The sequence below is a fragment of the Pipistrellus hanaki genome, assembly GCF_964339955.1.
Source record: "Pipistrellus hanaki genome assembly, chromosome: 11".
Taxonomy (NCBI): domain Eukaryota; kingdom Metazoa; phylum Chordata; class Mammalia; order Chiroptera; family Vespertilionidae; genus Pipistrellus; species Pipistrellus hanaki.
The window spans coordinates 29,809,122-29,825,787 of NC_140513.1; the positions used below are offsets into that span (position 1 = coordinate 29,809,122).

The 16,666-nt window shown below is 40.6% G+C and overlaps 1 protein-coding gene across 1 annotated transcript in view; it reads left to right on the forward strand.

The window, feature by feature from the left end:
• Positions 1–16,666, forward strand: part of SLC28A3 (solute carrier family 28 member 3) — a 55,451-nt gene that overhangs the window by 15,223 nt on the left and 23,562 nt on the right. Inside the window, exons 2-4 of the mRNA XM_084899354.1 lie at positions 10,316–10,411; positions 12,549–12,631; positions 16,008–16,099. Of these exons, the coding sequence (XP_084755480.1) occupies positions 10,316–10,411; positions 12,549–12,631; positions 16,008–16,099 (271 nt within the window). The remainder of the gene's footprint in view (positions 1–10,315; positions 10,412–12,548; positions 12,632–16,007; positions 16,100–16,666) is intronic.

Genomic DNA, 16,666 nt, shown 5'->3' on the forward strand with positions numbered 1-16,666 from the left:
CAGGCCTCTAGTTTTATTATAAAAAATTTAAAACATACAGAAAAATTAAAGGATTTCATAGTGGGCATCCATATAGCCATTACCTGCATTCTATAATTAATATTTTTCTATATTTGCTTTTCATATATTTATTCATCTATGCTACCCTTTATGCACCCATCAATCCATCTATTTTAGACACAAGTTGCAGATACTTTACTCATATTTTTTTACTTTTGGTGCTCAATTTGTACCAAACTTGGCCAGCAATCTCAGAACGCCTTTTGAAAGGACTGAATTTACTAGATATATCCATCCTAGACAATATATGAAATAAACATTTATAGTATATAAAATTGAGACCATGGCTTAGCATATTAATGCTTTCTATTGTTGTTGTTATTGTTAACCCTCACCAGAGGATATCTTTTCCATTGATTTTTAGAGAGAGTGCAAGGGAGAAAGGTTGAGAGGGAGGAGAGAGAAACATTGATATGAGATAGACACATCGATTGGTTGCCTCCCAACCAGGGTTGAGGATCGAACTTGCAACCCAGGTACATGCCTTTGACATGAAATCAAACCTGAGACCCTTCCCTGCTCGAGCCAATGCTTTAACCATTGGGCAACACCGACCAGGGTGCATATTAACGCTTTTAATCAGGTACCTGCTTCCAACATACTGCTGCAATCAGAAATGGGGCCAACCATTGGCCTTCATGGTAGCTGAATCTTACAGCATTGGTGGAATGGTGCCATCCATTGGAGATTTCTTGCAGCGACCACTTGGGTCCAGCCTACATGACCCCGTCTGGTCTGGCACCTGAATTACATTGGTTAATTTGCATTTCATCTTCTACATGGAACTTGGGACTCTGATGAAGTCAATGGAAGTCAGCCTTACACACAATTAAGCAAAATGCTTAAACATTACTCATTTGCTGTCTACTTCAAGATTCTATGTGAAGATAATACCTTTACTTCTGGGTATTATTTTATTTCCCCCACTTACATTTATGAACAGATCCATAAGTGAAACCAAGATATCCAATTACAAATAAGAAAAAAGATCTATATTGTTACCTCATAACTAACAGATTCTTTGGGTGAAAGAGGGGTGGGACTTCCACATAAGTCTGAGGGGGAAAAGGACACACCAAGAGGAGGTAGAATCCCTAGTTTGAAATGAATGTTCAAGGTGCAAAAGCACCCTCACTCCATGGAGTTAATACATACAGGTAGTAGAAAGCGTGCATATCTGTTGCAGATATCTCGAAATAAATCATCTTCAGTATATGCTTGTGGTGTGTTTGCTATATGACTCAATCAAATCTGATGATTAATTTTCCAGATATATTTGTTTGCTCTTAGCTGCTCTCATCATATTTTATGTTGTGCTTTTAAAAAAATCTTTTCACTGTATACACTGTATAGTTTGTGTTCTTTATTTTTGTTTGGTTTCTACTGAAGATTGGTGTGATTTTTGTTTGTTTTGTCTTAATGGTTCCTTTCATAACCAGCTTAAGACTATGAGTAATACAAAATTGGTAGGTTTTCCACCTTCCATATTTTTTCTTTCTCTTTCACCACTTGATTTTAACTGACTATATATCTTGTAGTGTCTACCTTTCTTTCTTAAACAGAACTATTTATAATCTCTTTCAGCTCCCAGAAATTAACAGATGAGGAAATGGTACTTTACCTGTGTACTTCACTTTCTCCCCCTTCTTTCCTTCTCCTTCAAGTAGTGTTCATCTTTCTACATTGTCAGAGGTAGAATGTTTAAAATTTGTTCTGGAAACTCTGGAAATGTGTGTGTTTTTTTAAACTTTACTTCACTAATTAGATCCCAAATACACTGAGTGGCCAGATTATTATGATCTCTGAATGCATAATAATCTGGCCACTCAGCGTGTGTGTGTGCGTGTGGGGGGGGGGGGGTATGTTTATAAAATTACTTTTTGCCATACTTTCTCCATCTTCCATTTGTTTGGCTGAAGTTCTTCCTCTAATATTTTTTTCAAGAAAGGTCATAGAAACCATACTCTATGAGTATATGAATACTTAAAGCTATTTATACTTTTTTATTTATACTATTTATAATTTTTTTTTTAAATTTTTCAATTACAGTTGCCATTTGCAACAACATGGATGGACCTAGAGGGAATTTTGCTAAGTGAAATAAGTCAGAGAAAGACAAATATAATACAATTTCACTTATATGTGGAATCTAAAAAACAAAATAAATGAATAAATAAACTTATAGATTACATTTATTTTTTAAGCTGATGATTGTAAACCTTTCATTTTTCTTCTTTTGGGACAGAACTCTGCTATTCTCCCTTTTTCTTACATGGTTTTGTTTGCCCTAGCTCACAAAGAGCACAAGGGGAGAATGTTGCACCCAGTTCAAAGCTCCCTTCAGACCATTCAGAGATGACAGGGGGCTGTGGCCAGGCAAGTGTGACAGTACATCCCAGGCTTACCAGGTGGTTTCCGCCCACAGCACTGCTGCTCCTTACCAGTCTTCAGACCTCACTGGCCTCCAAGAACAGGAGGAAACGCAGGGAGGAAGGGTCCAGCCAGTGCCCATAACTCACATTTAAGATTGCATAAACCCCAGACCTGTGCTAGAAGGTTACATGAGCCAGAAGGCCAGGAGCAATAGATAAAGATGAAAGGCCTCTGGAATATTTCTCTATATTGCCTTTGAAGGTGCAATCCTTCAAGGTACAGGCCATGCAATCAATTTAGAGGACAATGTTATAGAAAAATTAATTGCCTTAAATATTTGACATTTGTAGCTTTGGGAAACAAACAAACAAACAAACAAATAAGGAGGGGAAGGAATGATCTCAAACAATTTGGAGATCAGATTTACAAAACAGATGTTGACTTTTACAGGCCAAATCTTAATAGAGAACAAAGAGACTATACTAGTACATGCTTCAGAGCAAGCAAGCAAGTATCAAACTAAACCATAAAATTATATAACCTACCAGTCAATGACCTCTGACTTTGTGTGGCTCTGCAACAGCCACACAGCCTCACAGCTCCACAGACAAGTAATGAGTGCTACATTCCCATCTAACAGGGTACAGGGTCTCAAAATACTAAGGCTGGATTTGAACCCAGGTATGACCATGGAACCCAAGCTTTATATTGCAATGCAGCATAAATTAATATAGTAGTTAATCAATATTCCAAACAGCAGTCATCTTAAGGCATATGTTGAGCCACTCCCTACAATCTCTTTACATGGCATTTTGGAATTAAGTATTACTTGAGGCAGTTGCTGTAGTCTAATCTCATTTAATGTTCAGAGAAATGAACACAAAGAGGTTACATCAGAAAAACAACAGAAATTAGAGATGTATTTCTAACTCTTTTATTTAGATACCTAAGGCTTAGAATATTAGAACATAAGGTAGCCTTATGGAGAAATAGAGGAAGCAGTCTTATACCATTTGGTCTCTACTTAATTGTAGAGACACTGTTTCAGCTGCTACTATAATCAGCTCAACAGCCCCTGAGAATATCTTCTCCATTCATTCAAAATGAGCATTGAGCACAGTATTGAGCATTTCTGTGTCTGGGCACATGCTATTCAGCAGAGAACAGGGGACAAAGTAAAGTATCTGGCTTCTTAGTTTAATAGGCGAGTGGGGTGGGAAGAAGAGAATCCAAGATGGCTGCTCGGGGAGGCAACTAGCCGCAGCCGCACACAACAATTTCAATAAAATACAACTAAAATATAAAATGGACATTACCCAGAACTACAGGAAAGTCGACTGACTGGAAATTCTACAACAAGAAGCAAGGAGAAAACTAGAAGGAAGCGCGGAGGAGCTGTAAAAGCCCAAGGTACGGTTCACGCGGCGCGCGTGCGTGCGCGGAGAGGACGGAGCTGGAGAGGAGGGAGGCTGAGTGCCTGGCTAGCGTTCCCAAACAGGAAGGAGAGAAAAGCTCCGACTGTGCTGGGCCCAGCTCCAACTGCTCTGAACCCCAATTCTAGGCCAGACCCTGGGGACCCAGGCTCACCCATAGGGAGCTGGGCTGTAAGGCGGAACTCCGGGGAAGCGGCGAAAGGAGGTCCCGGAGGCGCGCACATTGCGCGCAGAGAAGGGCCGGCTGGCTGTGCCGCAGGATTGACCTGGCGGGAAGGAGACAGGGGCTCCAGACTGCTCTGAACGCCACCTCCAACTCCACTTCCAACTGAACTGAACCCCAATACCGGGCTCATTGGGGGAGAGCATAGACCAGTGTTTCCCAACCTTCTCTCATGATGAGAATCACCTGGTGGAGTTGTTAAAACACAGATTCTTGAATCCCAACTAAGAGGTGCTAAACTAGAATTTTTGAGAACATATAGGTAAAATTGCATACCTAACTTAGTGCTCTGTATATAAAATCTGTCTTAGAGCACTAGTTAAGTATACAATTTTACCTATATGTTCCCAAAAATTCTAGTTTAGCACTTCTTAGTTGGGATTCAGGAATCTGTGTTTTAACAACTCCACCAGGTGATTCTCATCATGAGAGAAGTTTGGGAAACACTGGCATAGACTGTTTGGCAGCAGGCGAAAATCGAGGGCACCTTTCTCTCAGAGGCCCTTGCAACAAGTACTGAAGGACCCTGAGTCTCAGGAGTCGCATAGGGCGGGGCTGACGGAAGCCAAGGCTGTAGGCTCCACCCTGAAACCCCGCCCCATCAGAAAAGCTGCCTGTGAAAATGCCTAAACCAAATAGATCACAAACGAAAGAAATGGAGGACAAAAAGTGACTGGATATAGAGTTCAAAACCACACTTATAAGGTTTTTCAAGAGTTTCCTAGAAAAGGCCGATAAAATAAATGAGACCTATGAGGATATGAAACGGGATCAGCAAGAAATAAAGAATACATTGTCCGAAATAAAAAATATTATACAGAGTCCTAAAAACAGAATAGAAGATCACAAGAATCAAGTCAAAGATTTGTAACATAAAGAGCCAGAAGACACTCCTCTGCAGAAGCTAGAAGGCAAGAGAATCCAGAAAATTGAAGATGATGTAAGAAACCTCTGGGACAACTTCAAACGATCCAACATCAGAATTATGGGGGTCCCAGAAGATGAGAGAGAGCAAGATATCAAAAACATACTGAAAGAAATAGTGACAGAAAACTTCCCCCACCTGGTGAAAGAATGGACTTACAAGTCCAGGAAGCACACAGAACTCCAAATAAAAGAAATCCAAAGAGGACCACACCAAGACAAATCATAATTAAGATTCCAAGAGCAAAAGACAAAGAGAGAATATTAAAAGCAGCAAGAGCTAAGCAGGTCGTTACCTATAAAGGAGCACCTATATGATTGTCAGCTGATTTCTCAACAGAAACCATGCAGGCTAGACGGGAATGGCAAGAAATATTCAAGGTGATGAATAGTATGAACCTACAGCCAAAGATAATCTATCCAGCAAAGCTATCACTCAGATTCGAAGGTCAGATAAAGAGCTTCACTAATAAAAAAAAGCTAAAGGAGTTCATCACCACCAAACCAGAATTATATGAATTGCTGAAGGGGGTTCTTTCAGAAGAGAAAGTAAATAAAGATAAAAATTATGAACAACAAATACGTAACTATCAACAAGTGAATCTAAAAACCAAGGAAACTAAAAAAAAAAATCTGAGGAACAATATTAACTGGTGAATATAATAGAATCAGAGGTATGGAAGGGGAGTGAACTGATGATTCTTGGGGAAAAGGGGAGAGGGGGATGTGGGAAGAGACTGAACATAAACTGTGCACCTATGGATGAGGACAATGGGGGGTGGGGAAAGGGCAGAGGGTGGGGTGAGAAGGGGGGGGGGAAGGAACATTTGTAATAATATGAACAATAAAAATTTATAAATAAAAAAATAAAATAAAATAAATAAAAAAATAGGCGAGTGGATGAACTATATAGACTTAAACAGTCCCAAGTTCAATTGGCATCATATTCCCATTTTGGTCCTGAGGATTGAGACTTTGACATCCATGGCAATATTTAAGGCATCATTCCCTCTCAGAATGTTCCACATTGACTGTTTCTAGGGAGATTGCTTTAAAGGTATACAGAGAAGTTCAAATGATAGCTAGACAGATACATATATACATACATATACACATACATGCATAATACAACTTTAACCACCAATCTAAATCTGTTCTGGTGATATGCCTTTCAGCTAAGTTATATTATCAAACACCTCATAGAATTCACTGTGAAGTATCAAGCGCTAAAACCAGTTGAAGATCTTCATAGCAACTCCTCAGGTTCCATGTCGACATTACACTTGCCCACTGGAATTCCCATATTCCATAAAGTCTCCCTATGTTATGGAATTCCCATATTCCATAAACTTACATGATCTATGTTCCAACAAAGGTCAGGATGAAAGTCTGCCTGGGGTATCAGTTGCCATTCTTGCCCCAATCCTCAAGCCCAGCTGTATCCCCTCAGCCATTCATACATTCAGACAACACCAGGCCGTAGTACTTTCTATAGAGAAGGGGAAACAGAGGCTCTCCTGTCACAGTAGAAAAACCCTGGTCACAAAACTGAGAAACGGAAGTCAGCTTGTGAATTCAGGACCACCGTGGTAGGAGAGACTGAGTGAGTGGAGCAGGCATGTTGGAAGGAAAAATAATGTCAAGCTAATCACAGAGACATGACATGTCCACATATGCAAGAGTATCCACTCACATCGTTTAAAGATAGAATCTACTTAAAATCAGACTGTATGGTGGGGCTTGAAAAATTTTGGCTTGAGGAATGACTTCCAGAGCCCAAATTTGTTCAAAAGGGGCCACGGCCAATTCTGGAATCTTTCACCACCTCTCTCATTTCTATTCTTGTCTTTTAGGTCTAGAGTTCAGTTTCCTAATCAAAAGGGAATTTACTTTGTCAGTATATTTACATATCTCCAAACCAAAGGGCCTTGGCCCAAGGGCAAAACTCTGCAGACACGATGTGGCCTGAGATCTCATCTCAGCTATTTCTGGTTGTGCAAACCAAGTCAAGTGATTTACTTATTTTTGTTTTAGTTTCCTGATCTGTAAAAAGAAGAACCTTTATACAGACCAGGAAACCTATATCACAGGCCTCTTAGGGTCAAATAACAAAACCTTTAAAGGGTTTAACCTAGTATATGAGTCTAGGTGCAAATAAAAGCAAAACCCAAAAGAGACAAAAGGAGACATTTGTTTCCTGCAGATATAAGTCAGGAAGTGGGTAGTACAGAGCTGGGTTGGGAGCACTGCTCAAAGCTCTCAGGGACCCAAGTCCTTCCCTCTGCCCCACCTCACCTATCAGCTATCACTTGGATGGGCCCTTGTGTTCTTGGTCCAGATGGAACCATCCACACACCAGGCAGCAGGACAGAAGACAAGAACAAGAAGACAAAGGGTACCTCCCACTTTTCCTTGGCCAGAATCTAGTGAAATGGGACTCTAGGAAATGTAGCCTTTATTCTGGGTGACCATGTGTTCAGCTAAAATTCTATATAAGAGGGTATCACGCCGGGACCAGTTTGGCTCAGTGGATAGAGCGTCGGCCTGCGGACTGAAAGGTCCCGGGTTCGATTCCGGTCAAGGGCATGTACCTTGGTTGCGGGCGCATCCCCAGTAGGGGGTGTGCAAGAGGCAGCTGATCGATGATTCTCTCTCATCGATGTTTCTAACTCTCTATCCCTCTCTCTTCCTCTCTGTGAAAAATCAATAAAATATATATATTAAAAAAAAAGAGGGTATCACAAATAGGTTAGGGGGAGGGAATGATTTCAATAATTTCCTATATTATAGAGGTTATAATATATTTTGGAAACTGAGTAAAAAGAAGAAATCAATAAAAAAAGGTCTTTGTCCATCTGAACTCCCCATAACATCCACTGTGTATCTGTAGTTGCTCGAGCACCATGGAGTATGCAACATCAAAGAGAAAAACCTGCCCTAACTGGTTTGGCTCAGTGGGGAGAGTGACGGCCTGCGGACCCAAGGGTCCCAGGTTCAATTCCTGTCAAGGGTATGTACCTTGGTTGTGGGCACATTCCCAGTAGAGAGTGTGCAGAGGGCAGTTGATCTGTTTCTCTCTCATCAATGTTTCTCTCTACCCCTCTCCCTTCTTCTCTGTTAAAAATCAATTTAAAAAAAAATTTTTTTTAAAGAGAGAGAAAAACCCAAGGCACATGTTCTCCTTGGTCAAGGATCTGCCCTTCAGAGGGGGCTCTATCCAGAATCATCAACCTCAGAATTCCAGCAGCAAACATTGATTTGAAAAATTAAAAGTATCGTGCTGCAAACTGTTTAGAAATGCTCATACACCCACCGTGTTGCAACTCATTCTGTGCAGTGACAGGTTTGCATTTAGAACACAGTCAGGATTGTAGGAGTCCAGGGGACTAGTAATCTGAATTGCTAAGTAGATGGAGAAAACAATGGGCTCAGAAGTAATTATGAGCCACCTATTACAGCCTCCTGACTCCAGTTTGAAAAGAAGCTGAGAAGCATGTGTTTTAAGGGTCATTTTTCAGGCACCAATCAACACCTACACAACACTCCCATTATTTGTTGAAAATCCTCAAATAGGATGCATTTTTCTTCCTGAAAATGCTAAAAAGCCAAGGTGTGCACTCTACTGGGGGTAAAACAACCCCATTACATGTTGCAAAATACATTCAAAGGTACCTTTGTCATCATTCATGACCACTCTGCACCCCCACCTCATACACCACCACCACCACCACCACCACCACCACCACCCAACACACACACACACACACACACTCCCACACCGCTTCCTCTCTTTTAACTCTGAAAAGGCAGGCTCCACCCTTGTGTTTCACTAGGAAGCTTCAGATTCTGCCACCAGGTGGCAGGAATAATCAGCATCGAGACGCTGAAACTCCTCATGGAACAGGAAAATGTCAGGATTCTGGAAGGAACCATGAAAACACCGAATCGAAACTGTTGTATAGTTGGGTGGAATGAGGCTCACAAAGATATGACCTGCCCAGGATCACACTTGTAATTAGGGACCCTGAGGACCAGGTCCTTCTGTTACCCGTGTCCCATTTTTCTACCAACTCCTGCTGGATTTTATGTTTAATGTTTTGTTAAAGCAAATTTCAGCATCCATGAAAGTAAGAATAGTAAAATGAGTCCCTAAGTACACATCAGCCAGCTTCAGCAATTAGCAATATTTTGTCATCTTTCTATATTATACATATTGTCCCCACACACCTATCAGATTTGATAGGAAATACCAAGAGACACTACATTGCTGTACCAGTTAGTGCAACATTAAAATCACTGAGGCTAATTAACGTAACAAATAATTGTTCTTGTCTGCTAAGCACTGGGAATTTTGCTAAAGTAAAATATAAACATCTAACACAAAAGAGCATTTTGGCAACAAGACTTATGCATAAGTCATGTATGTGCTGGAAGTTAGATTTTATTCATGTTTATATACTCTTAGGTTTCAATCAATGGAAAATGCAACACAAGTTGGAAATGCAATATTCTTTAGATCCTTGGGGCCATCCAGAGATCGAACGTTAAAATCAAAGTTGGGGACTTGTTCTTTTTTCAAAGATAAGATCTCAGCCAACAGAGCTAGACATAGGGACCTATCTGGCACTATTTATCTATCATTTGCCTTGTTTGGAATGAAGTACCATATAAAAAGGCAAGTTAGGATGAGATGAAAAAATGATTGGACCCTCAAAAAAGGTAAAAGAGAAACAAGCCAGGTGTTTGTCACATCTGGAAGCAGCACTAAAGGATCAGGAGACCCCTCCAAGAGCAAATTATACTCAGTTCCTTAAAATAAAATCAAAAGGGCCTCATAGAAGGCATTTTCTAATTCTCATTTCTACCATAGATTGCTTTAAACCAAACAAGACATATTTTAATATCTCATAAATCCAATGTCTATGAATAAAATAATCTAAAACAAAATACTATATTTTTGCTTTAGAAGTTGAAAGCCTGTGGGATATGATAGAAAACAAACAAAAACATATATACTCAGACAGACAACAGTGAAGTGGTTATCAGAGTGTAGGGGATGGGGGCGGTAGGAAAGGGTAGAGGGTATCAAATAAATGGTGATGGGAGATGGTTGACTTTGGGTAGTGGGCACACAATGCAATATGAAGATAATGTATCATAGAAATATACACTTTGTACTCTTAACCAATCTCATCCCAATTTTAATTTAAAAAAAAAAAAGTCTTCTAGGCACCACTCACTGAAAGAACATATATTTGTTTGGCTCTGAAATTTTATCTTGCAAACTGTACTTTGTTTTCAGAATGAAGAAGACATTCATGAAAACCAGAACACATCAGGAAACAACTCCGTAAGGAATAGAGTTGTGCAAAACAGAGAACATGTAAATTCCAAACAGGTATGGCCCGAGACTGGTGAGTGAGTGTATTACCATGGTAACCACTGTGTGACAGGCACCTGGGAGCTACGGGGACAGAAAGCATGGTGCTCAGCTGGCACTCAGAGGAATGAGTTAAGTGGTACTTAGAGTGTGTAAAACCAAGTCACGAAGAAGACATTCGTGCCCAAACACAGGTCTTGCTTACACACCTGTCCTCAGAGTTCTCTGATGGGCAGCATACATGTCACTACTACAGAGTTCAAGCTCCATCCTGTGCAGAAATCACGGGCTCAAAGAAAAGCATTTTAATTTTAAGGTAAAGAAGGCAGACAAGAAAGATTCTAAGAGGTGGTTCTAAAACTGTGTCCATCAAGCCCTAGAGCTCCTCAATGACACTTCCGTTACATAGCAGTCTGAGGAGCTCCATCACAATGCCACTTTTGTTTCTCTTATATATTGGATCTGGGTAGGAGCTCATTTGAAGAAAGCCTTCTGCTATTAAAAGTGAGCAAATTCTTCCTGTCAGTCATCCTTTTTGTTGTTGTTGTTGTTCTTTTTAGTAATTCTGGCTCTATAGTAATTGCCTACTATGGAGCCATTTCTTTTTTTTTTTTTTTTAATGTACTTTATTGACTTTTTACAGAGAGGAAGAGAGAGGGTTAGATAGTTAGAAACATCTATGAGAAAGAATCATTGATCAGCTGCCTCTTGCACGCCCCCTACTGGGGCTGTGCCCGCAACCAAGGTACATGCCCTTGACTGGAATCCAACCTGGGACCTTTCAGTCCACAGGCCAACACTCTATCCACTGAGCCAAACCTGTTTCGGCTGGAGCCATTTCTTAGGGGATAGTTATTCTTATGATAAAAAGAATAACTTGTTTGAATTAGGGAAATAAAAGGAAAATTATTGCAGCAAAAGTTAGAAGACAAAAAAAAAATCTATAATTTCAGAAAGAAAAAAAATCAGTGCAGGACTTAAACAAAAGCATTTCCATCTTAAGGAAAATCATGTAATAAGGCAAATACTCTATATACACCCACATGCACATGTTACCTAATTGGGTTCATGCTATACATATTATTACTGTCTATTTTATTTACTATATTATAAAAAGTATCATTTCACTAAATATTATTCAACAAAAAAAAAAAGAGAAAAAAAGACTTCTGTCCACATAAAACCTGCATATGGATGTTTATAGCAGCTTTCTTCATAATCACCAAAACTTGGAAATAACCAACATGTCCTTCAGTAGGTGAATGGTTCAATGAATTGTGATCCACCCAGACAATAAAATATTCTTCAGCACTAAAAACAAATGATTTGTCAAGCCATGAAAAGACATGTGGGAGGGGGGACACATTGAATGCATATTACAAAAGAGGCCAATCTGAAATGGCTACATAGTGTATGATCCCAACTCTATGACATTCTGGAAAAGGGAAACTGTGGAGACGGTGAAAAGATCAGTGGTTTTGAAGAGGGGAGGGAGGATGAATAGGAACAGGATTTTTAAGGCAGTGAAACGACTATTTATGATGGTTGATACATGCTATTAAACACTTGTCTAAACCCATCCTATATAATAAAAGTGTAGCATGCAAATTGTCCCCTTGACCAGAAGTTCCTCCAGAAGTTCGACCAGGGGGCAGGGCTGGCCAGGGGAAGGGAGAGAGTACCAGGCCAGCAGCCCCTAGGACCTTACCAGTGCACGAATTTCATGCACTGGGCCTCTAATAAAATATAAAACAGTGTTAAACAAATACCTTTTTGGCCAAAAGATTTTCTGAAAGAAAGTGTCTATTAAGCCACATGCCAGCCCAAAAAAGACCAGGTCTGGGGCACGCAAACCAAACTACCACCAGCAGAGCTAGATGGACAAGACAACATGAGCACCAACCTGAGGCCAAGAGGGCTCTTTTATACAATGAGTTTGAAAAGAAAGATGTAAGTTGTTTTAAAAGAATTTACATTGGCTATAGACAGGGAGGGGCAGGAGAAGGGGAAGCAAAGAAAGTTCTGGAATAGGTGCATAGTCCATAAGGAAGAAGTGTTTGCTGCCTTTGGACTGATTGTAGGCAACAGTCCAGAAAGGTTTCATTATGCCCAAGATTCTCTTTATAGCATCTCTGTTCCAATGTTTGATTTCCAGGGTGAAGAGCAGGTCACCATTGAGCAGGATTCTCTAAAAGGCGAAGAAGATGAGGAGGAGGATCAAGTGATTCATCCAAAAGGGTACAGGCTTAAACCAGAGAAATGACTACACATAACTTATAAATAAATGGTTTTGCTCCTTTGTGGGGGGTTTTTTGGGAGAAGGGTGGGGGAGCAATATGTTTTTATTGATTTTAGAGAGAGAGAGAGAAAACCATCTATGTGAGAAAGAAACATCAATCAGCTGCCTCCTGCACACCCACTTCTGGGGATCAAGGCTAAAACTAGGGCAGTGCCCTGACTGGGAATCAAACCAGCGATATTTGGGTGCATTGGACAATGTCCAACCAACTGAGCCACACTGGCCAGGGCACTCCTTTGTTTATCCTCACCTATTTTTTTAAAATATGTTTTTATTGATTTCAGAGAGAGGAAGGGGGAGGGAAAGAGGAATAGAATTATTAGTGATGAGAGAATTTTTTTTTTTTTTTTTACAGAGAGGAAGGAGAGGAGAGATATAGAGAGCTAGAAACATCGATGAGAGAGACATCGACTAGCTGCCTCCTGCACACCCTGCACCAGGGATGTGCAGGCAACCAATGTACATGCCCTTGACCAGAATTGAACCTGGGACCTTTCAGTCCGCAGACCGATGCTCTATCCACTGAGTCAAACCAGTTTCAGCCTCACCTAATTTTTTAACATTATTATTTATTATTAGAGATGGTCACCATCACCAATTCTATTTCCTACCATTTTCAAAAAAATGAATGGAGTTCTACAATAATCAATGTGGCAAATTCAAATTGCTAATGTCCTGGAAACTGAATATCCAGGACGGTCTTTTATTTATTTATTTATTTATTTATTTATTTATTTATTTATTTTTAATGTAAACAGATGACTGTATTATAGGCAATAAATGGGGGTTGCCAGGAGATAGTTTACAGGTATTGGGGAGTCGGTCTACCACATCAGCACCTGTTACGCCCAGACTTCGTGATCCCCAAGGACCATCAGGGAGCCGAGTCCAATGCAATAAACAAAAGAGCCTTTCAGGACGGTCTTTTAATTACAGGTGTAAATTACCCACAAATTGCTCCAATCCACACAAAAGCAGTTAATTCGTCTTTTCAATGTTAATCAATAAGCAACTGATTTATCAAAACCCAATCTACTTGCTATTACTTTGAAATATCCTGAAGGTATTCCAAGTCTTTATCATCCTGTGAGTAGGAGAGGCAAATTGTATTGGGGGGGAGTGGAGGGGAGGCCCACGAAGGGGGAGAGACCAGAAAATGAAGCTCAGAGAAGTGATTTACTCAAGGTTAGTCAACTAGAGAGAAACAAAGCTAACTTACAATTTCAGCCTCTGATTCCTAGTCCAGGACTATCTGGCACTCTATCATAAGACTCAAATATTTGTCAATTTTCTAAATTCTGATTTAAAGTTCACTTAAATTCCTAAGAATCTGAGGAACGTAGCTTTGATGTATCAGAGGATATCTCTGGAATTGTTCAGAATTAGGGTTGAAAGATCTTGTCACATATACCCCATCAAGAAATATTTACCACCTGAGAAACCTGAGCCTAGTTCCATTCTTCCTTGCACTTCATGAATCTCTGACCCTGGGAGCTGAGAAAGTCTCCTGGGTGGTCAGATAACTCAGGTTTCACTAATGTTAATGGGACAGAAACAACCATGGATGGTTAGAAGTGTCTCAACCCAGATAACCAAATGGCAGAAGCATCTATTTCTAGCTACTTTGTGCAGTGTCAGATTGCTTTAATGGGCTACCCACATTCCATGCAATTAAAAAACCTGATAAATCCAACCTAAAGCAGATGGATGTTCCCTGTGAAATGTTGCCCTCTACCATTGCTACTTTTTAACACTATATCCACAGCTGAGGATAATGCATTATCCTCAATTAGATGTAAAAACTTAGACTTTACTGCACTTCTATTACCTCAATATCTTCTAAAATAGTGTTTTTAATTCTCAGTGCACACATTCACACATAAACATAATGACAGAAGTCTCATGAAATAAGACCTGTCATCACTAAAGGTGATCCACTCTGACATGTCCTATTTCTTTCAGTGATGGTTATCATTCACTAGTGGGTCCCCACCCACAGCTATAAAATACTGCTCCAGAAAAGCAATATACACTCCCATTTTATTTCTCCAGTAATGTAACAATGCCAATGCCTAATGTCCAAGATGCTGGCGCTATAGGCTCACAGAGGAGTATTCCCCAGGAAGTCAGTCAGATCAAAGCTTCATAACAAATGCAATAAAAAAACAAAAAGACAGTAGGGCGAAGTGCAGAAGAATGCCTCTGTCTGAGCTTATACAAGAAGGACTTGTAGAAGCAAAGAACCTGAGCTGTGCTCTGAAACATGAAGGGGGCCCAGGCTTGGATATGTGGGCATTACTGCTGGGAGGAAGGGAACTAGATGCACCAACCAAGGGAAGAGATGTCCCAGCGGGGATCTGTTTCCTTTGAAGTCCTAGGTATCGTCTACATGGACAAGAAGTGCTTGTTTTAGAAATGCTATCCAGTGGCCTGGAAGTGGCAATGGTTAGAAGTGTGAGTAAATTCCTTCTGCCCAGCCTCAGGTGGGAGGAGAGGGCTCCCTTAGATGTGGCATTGAGGAAAGAGGCACCTGCAGAAAAGCCAGGTTTCAGAGCAGGTGTGGAGGGACCATCAGCAGCCCAGGAGAAAGAGAGGACAGTTGTTGTGGGCCTCGCCTGTGGCCTCTCCAATCTCACTCCCTGGTGGTCATGATCTTCCCAAAGAAGTGATCACATGCACACGTTGCTCACACACTACCCACCACTCCACAACAAAGCCCTGAACAGAAACACACAATTCTAGAACTGTTTGAGGAAGCTTCAAAACAATCTACTGGTTTAAGCTCTCCAATCCCCAGAATCCTTCTTTATATTTCAAGCGCTCAATGAAGTCTGTCAGCTTCCCACTACAAGGTGTGGTGAGCGAGGACAGGGAACCACCACATTACTCAAACTTTGTGGAAACAGAGAGATGAGAGTTCATTGGGTTTTTTTTTTAAATCAACATTTCATAACGGTGGCTTAAAAGCTACTGGAGGCCCTCAGGGTCCAGTGAGAAACAGTCTCATCCTATGTATTATTTCCAGCTTTTGGTTAGTTATCAATCTTCCCCCTCTATTTCCAGGAACATGTTTTCTGTATCTCTGGGATCTCTCAGTGCTTGGCACATCCATTCAGCAAAGGTGGATCCAAATCATGGCTGAGTTTAGCCTACCATAAAATTAGTTTTCCATTTCCATTTTGTAGGGCATATGCTTTGTAAATTTGTTTGTTCGCTTGCTTTATTTACAAAGGCTCATCTAGCCGTAGCATACGGGTTTACTTCATTTTTTGGCATTTACTTCTTGCCTGTCATTTTGTTTTTGTGTTGTTGCAGGTGTCTGGCAAGGAAGTATGCTACAGTTTGTGATTTTTGTAGAAAACATAGAACCACCATTCGGTATATGATCTGGGGCATCTTATTAGCAGGTAAATAACAAAAGGAGGTGGGATATCAGTGTCTCCCTTGGAGGGTCCCCCAAATATTATGCTGAGATTTCTGTGGAAAGAGAGTAAATCCTTCCTTTGCTCTGGATCTCATGAATCATCCAGAGAAGCAAATCAAGAAGGCCCTGAGCCGGAACCGGTTTGGCTCAGTGGATAGAGTGTCAGCCTTTGGACTGGAAGGTCCTGGGTTCAATTCCGGTCAAGGACATGTACCTTGGTTGCGGGCACGTCCGCAGTGGGGGCTGTGCAGGAGGCAGCTGGTCGATATTTCTCTCTCATCGATGTTTCTAGCTCTCTATCCTTCTCCCTTCCTCTCTGTAAAAAATCAATAAAATATATTTTTTTAAAAAGAAGAAGGCCCTGAATTGCAGGTCTCAGCGTGGAGTACCTATCTAGATAGGCTCCCTTGTATGGTTAACTTAATTTATGTCACCTACTCTGTGGCCTTTGTTAATGTGATGTGGATGTGAAAGTTGGTTAATCCAAATCCAGGTAACTGGAAAATATGGTAATCAAAGGTAGGACTCTACTTGCAGGAGGAAAAGTAAG